The following is a 20,431-nucleotide window of genomic DNA, read 5'->3' as shown; positions in this document are numbered from 1 at the left end:
GCTTGTTATTGCTTGCCTAGCTTTTTATGTAAGTACTGGCTGGTCTTAGTAAATGACATTTGCAGAAAAAGAAAACCATGCCACTCCCTTCTGGTTCTTTCTCTTATACCTTCACTTGAAATATCCTTCCTTCTACTTGTGCCTGTCAAGATTTTGAAGCCCCCCCTCATCTTTCAAAGAGACTTTTCTAATAGTGCCAGCCTCTGTCTCTCTCTGATTGCCAGTTTCATTTGTCTATTTCTCATACCATAATACTTAAAATCAGACCCCTTCCTGATTTATAAATGGAGTAGGTGTTTTCAAAAATTTTTTGGTAAAGCTGTTGTGTGGATATTCCAACTTATTTCCTCTAGTAACAGACATATGTACTTAATAGATATTTGTGGAATTATCTTTTAAGCTAGTAGAGACAGATAGATAGCCTGCATGTCACACACACACACACACCCTCTCCTCAGCTCCAAAAGCTGAGGACATCTCTAATTCTTCCTGACACTCTTTGCTCTGACACCAGATACAACCACAGAAGTTGGTGATGTGGCCTTGCAGGTGCTCACAACCAGGTCCTGGAAGGAGCCAACACTGGACTATAGCCAGCCTGACATTGCCATCCACATGCTGCTGAGAGCTGTGCTGGGGACTCTGGGTGACACAAAGAGATAAAGACACAGTCTTCCTCTCTTAACAGGATTTGTTTTATTCCATAATGAATTATAGTTATTACTATACTTTTCATATTCCCCTCTTCCATGTAATAAATTCTTAGGAGCCATATGCCATATTGACACAGAGGAGGGACATCTCATTCCTTCCAGGAATCTGGGAGGGCTCAATGGATGGGGTGGTGTTTGACTATTCCATAGATTTTCCATAGGAACACCCACAGAAATGGGTGATACTCTAGAGCAGAAGAACAACATGCGCAGTGGTCCTCAAAAAGGAAATTTTACAGCCCATTCAAGGATCAACAAATAGTCAATGAATCATAGATGTTCAGTCCATGCTTTTAGTTGCAGACTAAGGAATTTGACTTATCTTACAAATACTGGAGTCAGTGATGGTTTTCAAGTTGAGTGATGGAGTCAGAGTATTTGTTTTAAGGTTACTCCGACAGTGAAGTAGAGAAACAACTAGACTGAAGGAAAGCAGAGCAGTGGTGGAGGCAGACAGGTGTGGAGGCCTTTGCCATAGCCCCACTGGGAAGTGACCAGAGCCTGTGCTGCAGGGAAGGTGGCCATGAAGATGGAAAGGCAGGAGGCAGTGTGACTGACAGGTCAGTGGAGGAAGGGAGCAAGGCCAGCCTACCAGGTGGAGTGCTTGCCTCTGCAATCAGGGGGTCCTTGGTGGTAGAAAAGGATGAGAAGAATTTCCTCCCCACCTTTTTTTTGTGAAGGCAGGGCCAATCCTAAGCAATAGTTGGAATAGGATTTTGTTTACCTTCAAAACCTCCAACTTCCTGTCCTCTGCTCCTCCTCAGTTGCTAGTCCCTCTCTTCACAGGTTTCCTAAAGCCTGGTGCCCTCATACTGCTCTCAGCTTCCCTACTGATGGTACCCACAGTTTCCCCAGCCCCTAGGAGACTCCAGGCTCCCAAGAAGTCCTCTAACCTTCTTCTCCACGTCATTTCCCTCCCTTTTGCTACCAACATCAATAACAACAAAGGCCATCCAACAAGCAAAATCTTTTCCATTTCTTCCAAGCAGTATGTTTGCTGATAAAGCAATCTGATTAAACCAGTCTCAATGGTGGCCAATAATTCTGTGACACTTAGCAAACTATGTGCATCTTAAAAAGAGAACCCTTGTTATTTCAGATGAGTTTCTTATCGGTATCATTTAAAAATGAAATTTAAAGATAAAATCACAAAGCATGGATGCCAAAGATGTTCTCAAGAGGAAATACCACGGTAGACCAGTAAGCCTTGTTTCCAGTAGCAGCTTCCTTAAGATGTCTCCGCTTGTCAGTACCTTCCCTCCAACTTACTAAATTATGTTTCCTAAAATTTCTCAAGTTTGTTCACAGTGACTTTGGATAGGGGTAGAGGTGGGGAGGTGGACGCCTAGGGTATGAACTATTACTATAGGTGAGAGGTCAGCAGTTACAAGGCCAGATCATATGCATGTCAGGCTTTGCTGGCCAGTCTCTGTTGCAACCATCCACCTCTGCCTTTGTAGTGCAGAAGCAGTCATCGGCAATAAGTAAACTAATGGGCATGACTGACTTCCACTAAAACTTTACAAAAACAGATCTTGAGCCAGATTTGGCCCCCACGCAGCAGTTTGCCAACCCCTCTATAGATGATCATGTGCGTGCCTGGGACAGCCTCTCTTCTTATTGCTTCCTACGTGGGCTCCCATGAACACACCCCAGCTCTCCAGTCAGATTCTTCAAGAAGTGCATACCCTTGGAAATATGTATCAGCAAATAAGCATGAAGTTAGTACCAGTCCTGGAAAAATAAAGAGTTGAGGGTACAAATCCTGTTGATCTGGCAAAGGCAGCAGAAGGCCTCAGGGTGCCCCCTGGAACTTGCCAGAACATCAACACTTAGAGGCAGTGTCTTCAGCCCAACCAGTTACTCTTCATCTAAAACCTGCCTGAATGGTATGTTCAGTTAAAATGATCTTCTATTTTTCTAAGCCAGATAATCATGTAAAACTTTCTCTAAAGAAACATTTGTAGAGCGAAAACATTTGTATGGGAGTGTTTTAATTCATGCCTTGTTTTTTTTCCTCCTTCCCTCCCGCTTGCTTCTTGGGTCTCTCTTAACATGCCTCTTTTTTCTGATAGCTCACCCACCTCTACTTTTTGTGTGTCTTGAGATTTTCCTACACACATGATTTTATCATTCTGGAGTTTAGGATAAAGACTATCAGGGGCGCCTGGGTAGCTCAGTCAGTTGAGCGTCCGACTCTTGATTTTGGCTCGGGTTGTGATCTCAGGGTTGTGGAATCGAGGCCTGCATCAGGCTCCACACTGGGTGTGGAGCCAGCTTTAGATTCTCTCTCCCTCTCCCCTTCTCCCATCTCTCCCTCCCTAAAAAAAAAAAAAAAAAAAAAAAAAAAGTCATTGTCCTGCTCCCAGAAATATGTCCAAGGAGAGCAGGCAGCCTGCTCCTGCTGAGAAATGACCCAAAGATCTACCTTTAGTAGCCAGCCCACCAGCCAAAGGAGAGCTACAGACTCCACATTTTTCTCACCCACTGGGTCATGGAATACGGTGAGAATGATAGATTCCTGCTTTGTAGATAATGTCTGCCCTCGCCTTGCCTCAATTTGAAATCAATATCAAGGAGAGACATGTACAGATTCTCCTTCTTATGATCTGCATCTCCTGTTATTTTTGAAGAACTGAGTCACTTGAGGACATTGTCCTCTCCTTGGGATGGTGACACATACAAACCCGCCACAGGGGAGGCAGACGTGAGCCAATGACTGATTATATTCCGATATCCTTAAGGGTGATTTCTTTGCCTCGACCTTCCAAGGGACTAAGAAATCTATTTAATTTGTATGCATAGAAATCATCCAAATAATCACCAACAAAGTATGTTAAGCCCATTCAAATTGTTTGGGGATGATCAATGGGAGGAATCCAGAAACAGGCTCAGAACAAGGACAATATTGTTTCATTTTCAGAGTCCCAGCCTGAATGCCTGGGTCCACATCAGTTGCGGCTTTTCCCCAGCTGCCTCTGATGCTCTGCACACACGCTCTGTGTGTACTAGAACATTCTGGGGTCTGGCAAGTTTTACTTTTCAGCTTTACTGTTTTCCTCGTCAGTCCTGAGTCCCCTTCGTTGGAAAGCAGTGACTCTAGTGTAGCAGTAGATTTCTGTTTTAATTTCTGCAGTCAACTCACAGGCTTCTTGCTGCTTTGGGCTGATTTATTGTTGTTCTGATTCCCTTTTTCTGAATGGTTATTCATTCCCGGCCCTGGCCTCTCTGATAGCCATCTGGTTCTCCTTTGGTCACTCAAACATCTGCCCCAGAGATTTGGAAAATGAGCTTCCTTTGGCAGCCTAAAAATAATCTGAGTGTGACTGAAGCATAAAAGGGAAATCGCCATGCTCCACTGTCCTGTAGATACTGACCAGGGGGATGAGGCAGTACAACTTCCTAGGGATTTGGAGCTTGGATGTCTTTTGTCACATCTGCAGATTATTTGTTTTTCAAGTGCTGGGAACTGTAAAAACATGGCATGAACTGGGTGCAACCCGTCCTCCTGCAGTTTCCCTTGGGATCAGATTAGCTTGCGCAATGGAGATGGTTGGAGATGAAAAAAGCCACACTTTGCATGGTTGGTTTGTAAGACTTCAAAAGTTTGCTGAGAAAGACAGATGATGCTCAGGGTTCACCATTATATTAGTTACAGTGTGTTTAAGGAGATCTCGTAAATGGTTTGGACAGCAGTTATAGAACATTTCTAAGTACTAGACTTTTAACTTGGACCCAGGGGGCCTGTCTCTAAGGTGATGATGGTTTGCTCCTTGCCTCCAGAATAATAAAATTTACCAGAATCTAAAACTCAATCCTAGGCTGTTTCTCCTACAAAAATATTTCTAGCCTCATTGTCCAGTACAGCTTTTCAGAGGTGCTACAAAGGGTGAAAATGTCAACATAACAATGATATTCAAATAATTACAATCCCAACATATTCAAACCTTGTAAATCATAATCCAAAGACATTAAAATCAAAAGTAATTAACATCCAATCTTGAATTTCCCTCACCTTTTGAGTTAAAAACCAAAGCACTTAATGGCCTCCTTCAATTTCTCCCATTCTTTCTTTTGCTCCATCTTCACAAATGAGATTCTTGATGCCAGGGAGAGGTTGTGCTCTTCAGCGTCTGCAGCCTGGGTGATTTCTCACTGGAACAAATATGACTCAGCTCCAAGAAAATTGAATTTGTTCAACAGCAAGTTTCTTGTATGCTTTCCTTTTTAGTGAAATGTAAATGAACAAAGAGTAAATGGACCTATACCCTTGACATTTAGAAAAATGAGCCAATCCCTCAGTCCTAGACTCTTGTCCCAGGCAAACTTTTGTTCCCAGGACCTTATTTAATTTTGCCCAAAGATCACATCAAGAACTGTAAAAAGTCTGAGATTTTACACTATGGTTTCATGGATGCTGGCACAAGACATGAGATTCCCGGGTCAGAGACAAATGACTTTATTACTGATGGCAAAGCAAGTAGCTTTTGGCTTTCTCCAATCCCAGTTTAGGATTCAATCCTGGTTCAGAGCATCATGTTTGCGTAATGTCCTCCTGCAGCCCCAAGTCCTATGGGAATGATACAGAGGGGCTCGAGTAGATGCACATGCAGTAGATTTGTATCACAGCTAAGGAACCCTGATTGTTGGCAACCTGCATCTTTTATGATAGGCTCAAAGCAAATCTGACTGCCCTTTGCCCCAGAGAAAGACATTATCTTTATTATACTGGATGATAAACAAACCTGCCTCTTCCTCCAGAAACACTATCTCTGACTTTCAAGGTGGTTTGCTCTACAAACATCCTCGAAAAGATAGTTAATCCAGAGTGAAAACAGCCTATGCCCCTGTTCACAAAGCCACATAGAAATGGGAGAGACCCATGGAGGATGGTCTCCCAGCAGCCCATAGCAGAGACCCAGTCATATCAAATAAAGGACAGCTGATGAAAATATTCTTGTCTTTAGAGTCCATGGCCATGAATTTAAACTCAGCTGGCAGAAATCCTCCTCTCGATCTGGATGGGGGAAATCAAGTTGGTCCTACTTAAAGTACTTTTCATTTATATTCAAAATTTGCTTGATTTGCACTTGCACTTTGAGATGGAAGTGGAGGGCTCCCTGATGCACTGCATCGGGTGTGGATTGTACCTCTGACAGAGCTTGTGTTCTCTCCTGCAGGCTTTTCAGTCCAGGGCCACATTTTCCATTTCCACCACCTCTTAGAAATGCAGAGAAGTGCTGAGACTAGAGAAAGCTGCGTTTCTCCTCCCCATTGATTCAGCTGGAAAAACACCCTCTGCAGATTCATGAACCAGACCTGCTGTTGATGATTCTGAAGCTTACACCCCTAATGAGCTCGTAAGGGCTAATACTTCTGCCACCTGCTCCTTGATTGTCTTTCCTCAGGTTTTGAATGTTCCAGGGGTTGAGTAACAGGGCTTTCTGCTACATATTTTGGGGTAGTAATTGGATATGTCTCTAGAGTTTCATAGCCATCTCCTTTTGGGAAGACTCACTTGAGTTTCTGTTTAACCTGCTGTTTGAAAGGATTCCTGTCTTCTTTCCCAGGCCTGCTTGCTGAGTCTGGGTGCTATTTTTTTTCTTTTAACTTCCCCTGTTCCTTTGCTTTCTGATGTAGATTTTCTTTTTCCCTAAGATACTATTCTAGATTCTGTCGTGTGGGGCTCATCATTGTGAAAGATATAGAATCAATGAGTCTTCTGTTTTCTAAAGTATCCATTGTTCATACACATCTTGACCACCGCCACCTCTGAGTTGGCTAATTCCAGCCAGGAAATTTTCTCCCACCTGACCAACATCAAGTTCTGGCCTATTATCATCCTGCCTGGCTCCCCTTGGTATGTTTCATGTTTGCTTCCTTTCATGTTGTAATCTCATACATTTCTCAGGCCACTTCCATCAGGCCAACAAAAATAACTGTGTCCCTTTAAAATTGACCCAGGAACTTTTTAAAATCTCCTCCTGGGCTTCTTCACCCTTCACCTTTAAATCTGTCCAAATTTTCTGATCCCTCTCGATAGAGCTATCCCAAATCCTCTTACTCAAGCTCTGCAGTTTTTAAATCACCTCTGATTGTCTTCTGGGCCTGAGATGTGCCTAGGAGCATCATTGCATTCTGTTCCCCGCGGTTTTGCCTCTTTTTCTCAGGTTTTCTTTAGATTTTTCAGGATTTAAGTTTCTTCAGGTTTTCTCAGGATTTTAGTCCCCAGTCACGCCCTCCAATCTAGTAAAAACTAAAGTGTCTCCCCACTCGTGTTACGCCCACTTTAATTGTGGTCAGGAACTGGCCTCCCAGACCTCACAATTCCTTTTGCGGGGGGCGGGGGGGTTCTGTTCAAACTGGGTTGCATTTTAGCTTTCTCTGATCCCAGCTTAGAATTCAGTTTTCTCAAGTTGGATCCATTACCACATATTCGTCTGCTTATTGGTTTCCAGGATTTTGTTGCTGTTGTCTTCTGTTCTCTTTGACATAATCTCTTTGGGATTATGTCTTTCATTTTAAAATCTCTGTCATTTGAGTGTAGTTTCAAATGAGGGGAAAAAGAGAAATCTGCCCTCTTTAATCAGAAAACTATCACTTAGGGATGCCTGGGTGGCTCAGTCTGTTAAGCATCTGCCTTCAGCTCAGGTGCTGAGGATAGAGTCCCGTAACGGGCTCTTCCCTCAGGGGGGACCCTGCTTCTCCCTCTGCTTGCCGCTCCCCCTGCTCGTGCTCTCTGTCTAACAAATAAATAATCTTAAAAAAAACAACTATCACTTAATTCTTAAATCAAACTCCATCTTTCAGATGAGGACATTGAGGCTCAAGGAGGATGACTAATGTGCCTAAATTGCTAATAAACCAGGATTTGTATCCAGGCAGCTGGATTCTTAACCATTCTGCTCTACCATCTCACTATAAAACCAGAAGCTAAAGATTCTTCAGTAAGAGAGAATCTCATAGGCTACAAGTATAGAAAACTGTACAAACAGAAAGCCTCTAACTTGGAAATTGGCAAATTATATTAGATTCCATTAATATAATGGCATTGTTGTATAACACAGGAATTGGAAATTGCTGATGAATAATAGATTATACCAGCTGAACCAAAGGCTTTCCAGGAGAACTTTTTGCACACTTCGTTTTAGAACAACTAAAATGACATCATTTCCAGAACAGTTTGATTTGTTCTGTGCATCTAAAAAAATAAAAATACAGCAAAGGGGCTCTTTAGAGTGTCGGCATTTTCAGACAATGGAAGACTGAAGAGAGGTGCACTGTAATCAAAAATTGCACTTTGTATGTTGTTACTCCCTGTTCCTTGAGTTCCAAACCACCTCATACCATGGCAGACTGTTTTCTGTTGCAAGAGGAAAAGGTTCTGTTTAAATTCAGAACCCCGTGCAAACACTTTCTGGGGGTTCTGAAATCAGATGTGCTTCTCCTTGAGCTCGACAGTGTACTGTTTGCACCTCTTCAAGATGTCTCTAGGTCCATTCTGATTGGTTTTAGTTACGAGCTCTCGGTGGTAATGTAACACACACCATCTTTCGTGTAAGATTTCCTTGGTATAAGAAATGGTATTGGTATTTTATAGATCATAGAAACCAAATGTCATCTCGTTCTTTGGCACATTCAAGATTAAAAAAAGAAGGTTATTCCTTAAGGCTGTGATTCTCTTCTAAACCGCCTCTCTCAGATTCTGAAAATAAAGAAGAGTTGGCTGCAGTTGGGCTCGCATCACAAGAACATAGATTTGACACAGTGTGTGTTCGCTCTTGTAAAACTACACCACTCATCCTGCACGCTCGTTCTCTGCACACGTGATCTAGCCTAGCTCTCGGATATATGTTATAAACAAAAAGGTGTTACTTCAGGGTCTCCATTTATTTCCTCATCTGTCAATGGAGAGAATATTTTTTACTTGGGACCCATGTTTGCTACGAACATTAAATGGGAAAAATGTCAGGAATACGAACTATACAGTATGGTACGGTATTGATCATCCAAAGTGTTAACTTAATTAAAAAGCATCTCAGAATGGAGGGAGGGAAAATCCTCATGACGCATGAAGCTAGAAATCAGGAGACTGAGGAGTCTCAGCCTTGCCTGTAATGAGTTGAAAAGCCTTGAGCAGGTCACTTTCCTTTGGGTTACTCGTATTAGGGCTTATGTCATCTCCAAAATTCCTCCGATTGCATGAAAAACTGGGACCACGCTGAAAAAAACAGAGGAAAAATGCAAGAAGGAAACTTCTTAAGTTCAGAAACAGTGGGCCGGGATTGTTTTCTTCCCTTGACACGAGCTCCTTGGACATGCTTTCTGATGGTCTGGGCTGTGGCCACTGTGGAGTAATCCACCCACTGACTGGGCACCGAGGAGGTAATGACCTACAAGCTGAGAAATACTCTTCTCCGTAGCCTGATAACCTGGGTCAGGTGGTATGAGAGAAAGAACCAGGAACTTAACTCAGTCTCCAGTAATTGCTGTTTACAGTCCAGAGACAGGTTCTTTCCATAAAGCTTTAAAATTAAGCAAAGGGGAGGCCCTGAGGCTTCTCTCTGGATTATTCCTATTTGCATGTCGCCTCCTGTGCCTCAGATCTCTGGCAGGTCTCCAAGAGGGTTCTTTTGCACTGGGTGTGAATTAAATGTTACAATTTGGGGTTGGGAAAGACATCCCTCTTGAGAATCTCTAAAATCATCCTCAGGATTCCATTCTTGCCTTTACTTCATAATTTAAACCTGGAGACCTGCCAATCCCCGACATTGTAATAGGGATTCACCAAATTTATCTTTGTTTTATGTATCGGGATTCATTTGCTTTCCCACGGCCCCTTCCTCAACTTGCCTGCATCTCCTCATTTCTCATGTTTTTTTTCCTCTTTCTCATCCGGGGAGATACTTGAACTCGAGGGGGAAGGGAGAATTTTGCAAATCTCCTATGTTACATACAAGATTTACATATAGGGGCACCTGGCTGGCTCAGTCTGTGGAGCATGCCACTCTTGATCTCGGGGTCATGAGTTTGAGCCCCATGTTGGGTGTGGAGCCTACTTTTAATATATTAAAAAAAAGATTTTAAAAATTTACATATAAACAATTACATCTTAGAAGGAGGTGGGGTTTATCTGGGAGATTATGCATTTTTCATATACTGAATTTGATATACAGTGTATAATTTTTATTATCAGTGAACATTCAGGATTTGGGGTGGTTTTTTTTTTTTACATTGTAATTATGTGACTTTTTGATGACCATGAAGTGTTCAAGGATATCTTCTATATCTTTTTAAATTCATGTTTCTTCACATGAATCCTACCTGTTTTAATTAATGACTTCTTCCCTTCAAAAGCTTCTTCCCTTCAAAATATGACTTCTTCCCTTCAAAAGCTCAAGGGAAAATAAAATTTCAAATGGGAAAACTCATTGTTTGATGTATCTTTTAAGTTTTGTACATGTAAATTTACTTCCCCAATTTTTCATATACACTCTCAAGCATATAAGTCTCCTTTTCTTCTCTAATAAAGGTAGTATTTTGTTGGTGCTGTTTTTAGCATTTTTGGCTTCTCTCAGATAGAGGACCCTACAGACAGACCCTTGAGACCTTTCTTTCTGCATCACCCCTTGGGGTCTGGTAGCATAGGCATACAACCTACAGATGTGTGGGCTTTCTGGGGCTACCTGCACGTGTCCTGAGCAGTGCTAATCAGGAGTATAGCACACAGACAGTGTGGTTGACCCAAGGGGTGTAGTTATTTGGCTGCCAAAAAATTATTGTTTTACTGTATTTCAGAATTGAGTTTAAATTTCTGGTTTAGTATTTCTTGCAACTTGCGCCATAGGAAAAAGCACTAGCCCACAAGCCAAGAGACCTGGGCTATCGTTGTGGCTTTGTGACCGACCCCCTGGGTGTCCTTGACCAACAAGTTTCCTCCAGAAATGAAGTGGCCCCTGGGGCTATTTCCACTTTGAAACCTGCCGTTTCTGTGCCGTGCAGGGGCTGCATGCTGAGGAGAAACTTGCCAGCGTAAGGCTGTGTGGTTCCGGGTTACCGGAGGGGCTGTGCTTTGATCCCGGCAAGCTTTTCTTCTCACGTGATACCTGTATTGCTGTTCTTCAAGCCTTGAGATAACTTCTGGGAGGAGATCTCATCAATGATTGCAAGCCTGCCTCTCCCATCAGCTCAGTGTTCTCTGCATTTCAGATGCCTGCATCAGATGAGCCCCAAGATTCCAGTGGCCCCGAGGAATCCAAGGGAAACCTGGAAAGTCCCAAACAGGGCAGCAGTAAAATGAAGCTCAAGAGTCGGCTTTCAGGTGAGTGGAACTCTTTGCCTGATGTGGCCTGTCTGAAAGTGAGCTTCTAGCCTCAGGAGTGGAAAGATAAAGTCATTAATGGAATGAGCTCTTTTTTTCCCTTACAGCCTCAAAATTATTTTTCCTTTAGATAGTGCATGCCCCAAGCATAAAACTGCATTCAGCCCAGCTTCCCCGGGTGAATATTTTTGAGTCATAATGAAGTGAATGTCAACATCTCCCCGTTTGTCTCTGCTCAAATCTAAATTTCCTGTGTGTATATGGTTCATTTACTTCCGCAGAACTTTAGGTGACCCCTGCCCTGTGGCATATTCCTAGTGGCCTATCTTCCTGGCAAATGCCCCTCTCCCCCAAGCCCTTGGTCCACCGGAACCAGGGGCAAAGAGCTATTTATTTGATATTAAATCTGCATCTCAACGAAGCAGGCTGGAAAAATGGGATGGGAGTTGCAGCTCTGGGAACAAAGAGAGTTCACATTTCCTGGGCATAACCTCATAGCAGCGGTCTTGTGTCCTAAGTTAGAAAGTTCTTGCTGAAAGCAGAGGCCACGTGCAGGAACCCGTCATGATCCATGGGTTCTAGGCACTAACTCCCTGATGGGCTCTTTTCCCTATTAAAAAACAAACAAACCAACCCTGAACGTTATATTTCATGGCTGCGTTGGTATGAAGATATAAGCTGGATTCTTTATTATCTCTTCATTACTATGATGTTTATACTGAAAACATTCTTGTGGGCCCTCCGCATGGTGTCTGCGGGCCTGATGGAGAAGCCAGCCCTGGCTGCCCACCCATGAAAGGCGTCTCCTGTGACCTTGGGCCGGTTACTTCAAGCCCCTGAACTTCCACTCCCTCACCTGAATAAAGGAGATAATAATCCTGGCTTTGAAAGGGTGAGCAGATTAAAAAACAAACACACAAAACACATGCAAGTGGCCAGCCAAAGCATGGTGTATTAACATCTAAAACCTGTCAGTCTCCTCTAATGCACAAATGCATGCGGAAGGGTGGTGTCTGTGCCTGCCGACCAGGACCACCGCCCCCTCACCCACCCCCGACACTGCTCCCCACCCTGGTCCTCTACTGAGCTGTTCTCAGGGAAAGTGACTGGTACATAAAATACATCTGTTTCTTTTAACAAATCTGAATAATAAAGTGAATTAGTGTATTTGTAACTCATAGTAGTTAGGCAGTGTATATCTGAACTTGGGTCTGTGACAAAACAGTGATATGGTCAGAGGCTGATAAGTTGGAGGGGAAACATCGTGCTGAAGGTCCCCATGTGGAGAGACTGGCCAGCTCCCCTGCAGCCCCAAGGAACAACAGAGAGAAAGACATTCAATTCCTGTGTGTGTTTGGGGCCTAGGAGTCACAGGGGCGTAGGGGATGGAGATCTAAGGTCAGCTGTCTCGGCAGAGTTAATCAACACCTTATAAACAGTTCCCAGGAGGGCCACAGAGCTCTGGGGAGGCATCAGGGACCTTTGAAACCTGTGCAGTCACATCCCTCATTTTATGGATGAGACCAGAGAAGTGAAGGGAATCCCAAAGGTCACTCACTCAGTGCCAGCAAAAAGCTCTGCCTCCCAGATCATTCTTCTTACCTACCCCTTGGCTTCCTGAGAATCTTGATGAGAATCCTACCCCCCAGTCTGGGGCTTTGTAGATACAGATGTGGGGAGGGGGATTATGGCTGGGGACCTTTCAAATCGTAATTCTCTAACGCTGTTTCTACTATTAATTTGGAACAAGCAGCACATTCAGCTGAGTAGTAAACCCACAGCTGGCTACTGTTTGTCACAAATGGATGTCACCCTCTCTTCCCGTCCTTCCCAGACACCCAGGGGCCATAATAAGCAAATTTGTATAACAGGCATGAAGTCGGGTGGGACTGTGTTCAGTTCTCAGCTCTGCCATGACAGCCTGTGTGACCCGAGACAAGTACTTGACTTCTCTGGGTCTCTGTTCCTTCAGGTGTAGAGGGAGGATTATAATGTACATTTATTCTGTAAATCAGCACACCGTCTCCATTGCAAGGTGGAGTTGAGAGAAGGAACATGGCGCTGCCCCTGCAGAATACGGCAGTGATACACCCCACCGCCACCGCCATTAACATCACGGTCATCACCGTCATTTGCAACCTTACTATCATTGTCGTCTCCTCTTTCCCTCTCAAGAGGGGAAGATGCTTGAATAGGTTCAGACAAGAATAGCCTTGAGAACTTTAGGCCGTGACAAGGCACGCATGAGAGGTAGGAAGATGGAAGTCTCTCTGGGTCGTGGTACTCCGGGGAGGAATTCAGAGGACACAAGATAAAGGAGGGCCAGGACCTTGGCAAGATTTGACAGAACCCAAGAGGAAGCAACAGTGGTCTAGACGAGGGAGAAAACACATGAGAGATGTTTAGGGGCAATGGGGGAAAATGGGTTAGAGAAGTTTTTGGCAACTGTTCTTCCTCCTCAGCTTCCTGAAAGATCCAGTAATCCAACAGGAACCATGATTGAATCCAGCCGAGCTTGTCAGGGAGATTAGGGGTAAGGAGCCCCTCGGGGTGGGAGACAATGGTGCCAGCAAAGTGAGGTAAAATGTCAAGCGATATTTATGGGCTCCCCAGTTTTGGAAAGGATGTGGAAGGAGGACAGATCCTCTCCTTTGAGAATCAGCAGGCCAGAGCCACGAATTCACAAATTCACGTAGCAGGGCAGTGGGAGATAAGGCTGGAAAAGTAATTTGAGACCTGTGAGGGAGGCTTACGGAACCGGGTCCTTCCTTCAGGGCTGTGACTATGTTCAGTCTAAAGACGTTTGACAACAGGAGATTTTAATGTGCTCAACTGCTAATTTGTCCTGCAAACTTGGATATTTATTTCCTATTTTCTAAAAGTGAGTCACTCTGGTATTCACGTATCAGTATATTATCTACAGACACTACCGTATGTGGTTTCTCTTCTGTTAAGGCAAGTGCCTCCCTGTCAGCTCAAAAGGCACTTTCTTCTAATAAATCTTTTTCAGATGAGTAAGCATGCCAAGATGGATTAATCTGGCCATGAATTAGTAAGTCATGAATTATTAAAGAGGTTCTGTAAAGAAGTTCCAGCCATTTCCACGAAGATTTTTGCCTAGTCTGGCTCCAGAATGACTAAAGTGATTTTATAGAACATTTTTCCTGATATTCTAACCTGAATTTTCCTTACTTCATACTGCCTTTTTTGCCAGCAGGATTCCCTTTTAATTTTGGTATTTTTGATTTATCCGTGTTAATGCCCTAGGTTTGTGATCTTTTTAAATGGAAATTTCTCTTTGATTGCAAAGGAGTTTCAGGTGTTTGAAAACCTGCATCACAAAGTTAATACGTAGCTTTTGAAACACCAAGCTTTTAGTGATGTTCATGTTAATATAATTGTACAAGCACTCTTCCAACTTTTCATCACCATTAAAGACTCAATATATTATTTTGAAAAGAGTACAGAATCATCCTGTTTTATTCCATGAAAAACTTGCTGAGAAATGTTTAGGTAAATTGAATTTTAGGTCATCAGACAAAACATAGTCTAGGAGAATTTGATATTACAAAGAATCTGTATGTGTATATAGCTACATACACACATATGTATATATACATTTATAATGTAGCATGTAAACATTGTAATGTAATTATAGCTATAGTCAATGTAATTGAGCCATTGTTTAAAGTCCCTTAAATTATCTTATTTTAAAATAGCATATAATATAAACTAGGTATTGATAAAGGTGTCTTTAAAAATTACTATAAAAATTTCCTAAGACACAAAAGTTCTAAGCATACAGGGAAAAATCAATATATCATACTGTGTTAAAATTGTTAATTTTTGCTCATCTAAAAATACCATTAAGAGGGGCACCTGGGTGTTTCAGTCATTAAGCATCTGCCTTCGGCTCAGGTCATGATCCCAGGGTCCTGGGATCCAGCCCCATGTCGGGCTCCCTGCTCCGCGGGAAGCCTGCTTCTCCCTCTCCCACTCCCCCTGTTTGTGTTCCCTCTCTCGCTCTGTCAAATACATAAATAAAATCTTTAAAAAAAAATAATAAAAATTCCATTAAGAGTGAAAAGGCAAGTCACAGACATGGAGAAGATACTTGTAATACATAGATCCCATGAAGGACTCATATCTGAAACATATTAACCAAAAAAATTAAAACTCCTATAAATCAACAACAAAAAGACAGAAACCCAATAAAAAAATAAGCAGAACAGGCACTTTACAACTTTATTAAAAAAAAAAAAACCACTGTCAAATTTACAGAAGTAAAACGGCCAATGAATATTTGAAAGAAGCTCAGTCACATTGGTCATCTGTGAAATATAAATTAAAAACCACAATGAGGGCCCCTGGCTGGCTCAGTTGGTGGTGCATGGGACTCTTGATCTCAGGATTATGAGTTCAAGCCCCACTTTGGGTGTGGAGATTACTTGAAAATAAAATCTTAAAAAAAAAGAAAAAAACCCACAGTGAAATGTCATTATATATCCATGAGAGTAGCTAAAATTTTAAAAACTGGCCCCACCAAATATGACGAGGTTGTGGGGAAACTAGGACTCACACACAGTGGTGTTACAACATTAGGAAAGGTGGATGTGTCCCCGGAGCTCAGCAACTCTGTCCTAGGTCTGTACCCCACAGACAGGATTTGTATGAGAATGTTCCATAACAGTATGTTCTAGATCAGGGGTCAGCAAACTACCACCTACAGCTATATTTGTATGGACCACAAGCTAGAAATGCTTTCTACGTCTTCAGTGGGTTGTAAAAAGAAAAAAATGTTTAGAGAATATGCAGCAGAGACCATCTGTGGCCAATAGAGCCTAAAACATTTACTATCTGGCTTTTACCCGCCCCCCCCAAAAAAGTTGTTGACCCTTGTTCTAGAACTGAAACTAGAAACAAAGCAAGTGTTCATCAGCAACAGAATGGATAGCCAAATTGTGATGTGTTTATACAATGAAATAGTACACAGAAACGGGATGAACAGACTCTTAGCAGCAACATGGGACTTTCACAAACAGATGCTAAGAATGAGGAGCCAGAGAGAAAAAAGTACATATCACATGTGTTCATTTATATGAAGTTCAAAAACAGACAAAAGTCATCTATGATGTTGGAAGTGGGATAATGGTTACCGTGGGTGAAGGGTGGTTAGTGGTGCCAAAGTGGCTTTTGGCTTCCAGAAATACTCTGTTTCTTGGTCTGAGTGTTGGTTTTTGGAACATTCACTTTGTGAAATTTCATGGAACTGTACCCTTATGACGTGTGCATATTTCTGTAAGTTTTCATTCTTTAATAAGAAAGTTTATTTAGGGGCACCCGGGTGGCTCAGTCGGTAAGCGTCTGCCTTCGGCTCAGGTCATGATCCCGGGGCCCTGGGATGGAGCCCGCCCCTGCGTGGTGGGAAGCCTGCTTGTGTTCCGTCTCTATGCATTTTCCCATATCCAGTCTGGTCCCTTCAAAGACTGGCACTTTCTTCATAATCTGGAATCAATGGCCCCAGTGCTCACCCAGATCAGGCAGAGCTTATTGGTAGAAAGCGATGAGCTCAGTGCTTTGGAGGTATTAGACACCAGGCCTCCTGGAAACTGTGTAGTGTGGCTGTAAATGCAACAAGTTCATGCCTGTGATGCTCTCATAAGATTCTTTCCATCCCATATCATGCCATGTTTTTCTCCATGTTTTTACAAGGGGGTGTACACCGGCTAGAGTCTGTTGAAGAATATAATGAGCTCATGGTGCGAAATGGGGACCCCCGGGCCAAGATGTTGGAAGTCTCCCGCGATGGCCGAAAGCACTCTCTTCCCCAGCTACTGGGCTCTACGGGAGCATCACAGGTAGTATGGTACCGCAGAGCCTTTCATTTTCTCATACTGTGCACGGTTCCCGGTTAGGGACGTAAGAGCGTGTTTCCACCCCTGGGTCTCTAGGCTTTCTTTTACTCTTTCAGAGACCAACAAGAACATCCGTGTTGTGAAGAACTGCTCACCTGTGTGGGCAGGGGTATTTGGGACTAGAGATGTAGCACAGACAGCGAGGTCTCTCCATGGAAGTTAGGAGGAAGTCAGCCTAGTATTTGAAAACAGTAGAGAAAAATAATCTTTTGTTGGATCTCGACATCTTGGTCCCCCTTCCTACTGTGTGTTTTGGAACTGAGAGCTGCTTTCACTGCCAGGAGACCATGGCGCCTCATGGTCTGTGGTCAACCACCAGTGCCCGTTTAGTGGGTGCGTCAGGTGTCACCGTAACCACTGGGTGGCTGGGTGGGTGTTGGGTCGTGTGAGGGGGGCATTGCCTGTGTGTGCCTATACTGTGTCTGGGATTTTCCCTGTTACACAGTAATGACTCACACAGGCAAGATCAGAGGGGCTGCGGATGCGGGTGAAGGAGGCAGTGATGTTAGTATTCCGGGGCCCACCCCAAGAGAGCTCGGGGCTCCATAATTCTTCACAGGGCTCTTCCTCAATTACATCAACCTCAACCCAGTGAAAAGTGGGTAGAGAGCTCCTGACCAAGTTGGAGGCAGGCTCAGTCTCTGGGGAACTTGTGGAGTGTTCTTTCAGTTCTGGCACATCAGCCCCAGGGCTCGAGAGAAACCACTGGCATCTTGCCTACAATGAAGCAGAGATGGAGGCGGAGGGTGGAGCAGCGACATCCATAAGTGCATGTAGACTCATAGATCGTAGAGATGAAAAGGACCTGGGGCAGGTCACCTGGGTCAGGTCGTTACTTTGGGTGTGTTATCACCATTTTAGAGACAGGCCAATGAGTCTCAAAGAGATTTGCCAGAGTCACTGGGAGGAACATTTTACCTAGCCAGTCAAATAAGAAGTGCCCGTGTTCCAGAGGCAGCTGCTGATGAGGTTATTCTGTGTGGAATCTACCCAAAGACAGCTTGAGTCGGGATGTGGAGAAAAAGCAGAGCAGAAAACCTGTGTGGGTCCCGGTTAAAACCCCTCCGGACCCGTGACTGGAGACGAGCCTGTGATCTTCTCAGAATAATCCAACTGGACTGGCGGAGTCAGGGGGTGGATCGGAAATCGTAGGAGAGCCACGTTGTCAGGCTGTTTTAGTTAGTGCAGAAAATGAGAGAGGGTTTCCTGGCATCACACACAGCCAAGGAGGCATCGCTCTGAGGTGATTTCTTAACTGAGAGAAACCCGACCGTATTTATAGCCCAGAAATACCAATTTCTAATGAGGCTTCTAGAAAGCACAGGCTGGTGAAGGTTTTAGAGGAAACACTTTTTCCCCTTGTCCAGTCATCCTTTTCTTTTTCTTCTTCTTTTTCTGCCAGAATTCACCCTTTTCCCTTGTTCTCTCTCTCTCCCCTACAAGGCATTGCCGAGCGTAGAGCCACCCAATACAGCTTTCCACAATGATGGAAACAGGTTATGTGTGTACTGTCCAGTACGGTAGCCACGTGTGTCTACTTGAGCACATGCAAAGTGGATAGTGAGACTGAGGAGTGGAACTGTTATTTTAATCTTCGTTTGGGTATAGATCAGCCACAGGTGACTATATTGGACAGCAGAGGTCTAAAAAGTGCAGTGGGACCCCTGAAACTCATCAAGAGAACAAGGAAGCATGCAGGCCAATGGTTCCCGCCGGCGCCCAAAGGGGAGATGGCAGGAGGTGCAGCTGGAGATTGGTCAGAGAGAGTTCCCTCACAAGTCTACACATGAACTCCGTATTCGAGGGTTGAAAACCCACGGGCTATGTCTGGCCGTCTCCATGATGGTTTCAGTAAAAGGGTAGTAACCTTGCCAAGCCAACATTTTTTAAATGAATCAGAGTCTGGGAGGCCAGCATAGCTGGTAGATATTTTGTAAAACTGCAAAATATAATGGTTTTAAGGTGCCAGGAATACAAAAATATCATTAGCAGACATCTCATTTCTACCTTGGCTGTAGAATATACTAATTAAGGATTAAAAACTATTTTCTGATGTCTCTTTTCCCACATTAAGCACGAAGTGATTTTTTTTTCTTTTTTTGCGTATGCTGGAATATCTGTCTCATTTAAGAGATTGATTATTCTAAGAAGGATAGCAAGAAGATAGATTGTGGAAGTGCTTTAGCAATAGGTTTGCTGAAACTCTTGTTTATGTTATAGTGTACCCTGCTTACACACGTGTGCATGTGGGTGATGGACAGGAAAGGGGTTGAGATTTGAGCTTCTGCATGCCAGGACAGGGGGACACGGTGGCTGACGGGAAAGTATTTTCTTTTCCAAATGTGAGGGGTTAAAACCGAAGCTGCTGCCGTTTGTCAGTGGGGTGTTTTATGTGGAATAACAGTTGTCGGGGTTTGTGGTTTGGGTTTTATAAGAAACAAGGGCTTGCTACGTTTTTGGTTAAAATGGCAAGATACTTTTTTTTTTTTTAAGATTTATTTATTAGAGAGAGAGAGAGAGACCGTGAGAGAGGGAACACAGCAGTGGGAGTGGGAGAGGGAGAAGCAGGCTTCCCGCGGAGCAGGGAGAGGGAGAAGCAGAACCTGATGCAGGGCTCAATCCCAGGACCCTGGGATCATGACCTGAGCCGAAGGCAGACGCTTAACAACTGAGCCACCCAAGCGCGCCATGGCAAAATACTTTCTAACCATGGTTGTGAACTTGGGATGGGGGTAGGGAGCGGCTTCCAGGGAGAACCTGACCACAGGATAGCCCTCCTACGTCTCTGAGGCCTCTCGGCTTCTGGTTCCTGACTCCATTCCAGAAAGCACAAAGTAGGATGTGTGGGGTATGGTCAAAGAAAGAGCAACCCTGGGTGCTTGCAGCCTCCACTCAGCTCTTTCTGTGGAGAGGGAAGCATGGCAGTATGTTACAGCAGGGGGATGGCTGAATCCAGTGCGATTCATTAAAAACTCCTTTAGCTGCTTGACCAGAGACAGAGCGCAGAGAAATGGCTGTCTAACCCAAAAGACAATTGAGGTTTTCACAATCTGAATATATTTTGATGCCAGAGACCCCAGAAGGGTAAATGAGACTATCCCTGATCTGGCCATGCGCTGACTTTTAGGAATACCAGATTGTAAAGAAGTCCACGCGCTCCCTAAGCGCCACTCAGGTGGAATCTCCTTGGAGACTCATTCGGCCATCGGTCATCTCGATCATCGGGCTGTACAAAGAAAAAGGCAAGGTGAGCTCCTTTCTGCTCACTGTTTTGGCCCCCAGGTGAATGTTAGCATATATTTCCTAAATGGTTAACTTTGTTGTTGTTTTTACATGAAATAAAAAATAAAAGATACAAAGAGGAGTAGATTAAGTGGCCTTTGTATAGATTTGAGTGGATTCCCTAGCATCCTTTCCTGTGGGCTGCTGAGTGAGTCACACCCTTTTGGCCTTACAACATAAGGAGTCACCAGCACCTGGGA

At 43.8% G+C, this 20,431-nt stretch overlaps 1 protein-coding gene across 10 annotated transcripts in view; it reads left to right on the top strand.

The window, feature by feature from the left end:
- The window catches only part of PDZD2 (PDZ domain containing 2), a 343,304-nt gene that overhangs the window by 284,567 nt on the left and 38,306 nt on the right, over window positions 1-20,431 (top strand). For 9 of the 10 annotated variants that reach the window (XM_027604791.2, XM_027604788.2, XM_027604789.2 and 6 more), the window contains 3 exons: window positions 10,923-11,034; window positions 16,747-16,892; window positions 20,077-20,196. In XM_027604791.2, coding sequence (XP_027460592.2) covers window positions 10,923-11,034; window positions 16,747-16,892; window positions 20,077-20,196 — 378 coding nt within the window. Of the gene's footprint in view, window positions 1-10,922; window positions 11,035-13,496; window positions 13,568-16,746; window positions 16,893-20,076; window positions 20,197-20,431 lie in introns of those variants that run through there. The other variant, XM_027604797.2, reaches the window with a different exon arrangement.

Source organism: Zalophus californianus, chromosome 5 (assembly GCF_009762305.2).
Source record: "Zalophus californianus isolate mZalCal1 chromosome 5, mZalCal1.pri.v2, whole genome shotgun sequence".
In the NCBI taxonomy this organism is placed as follows: domain Eukaryota; kingdom Metazoa; phylum Chordata; class Mammalia; order Carnivora; family Otariidae; genus Zalophus; species Zalophus californianus.
This window is presented reverse-complemented; position numbering and strand designations above follow the sequence as displayed.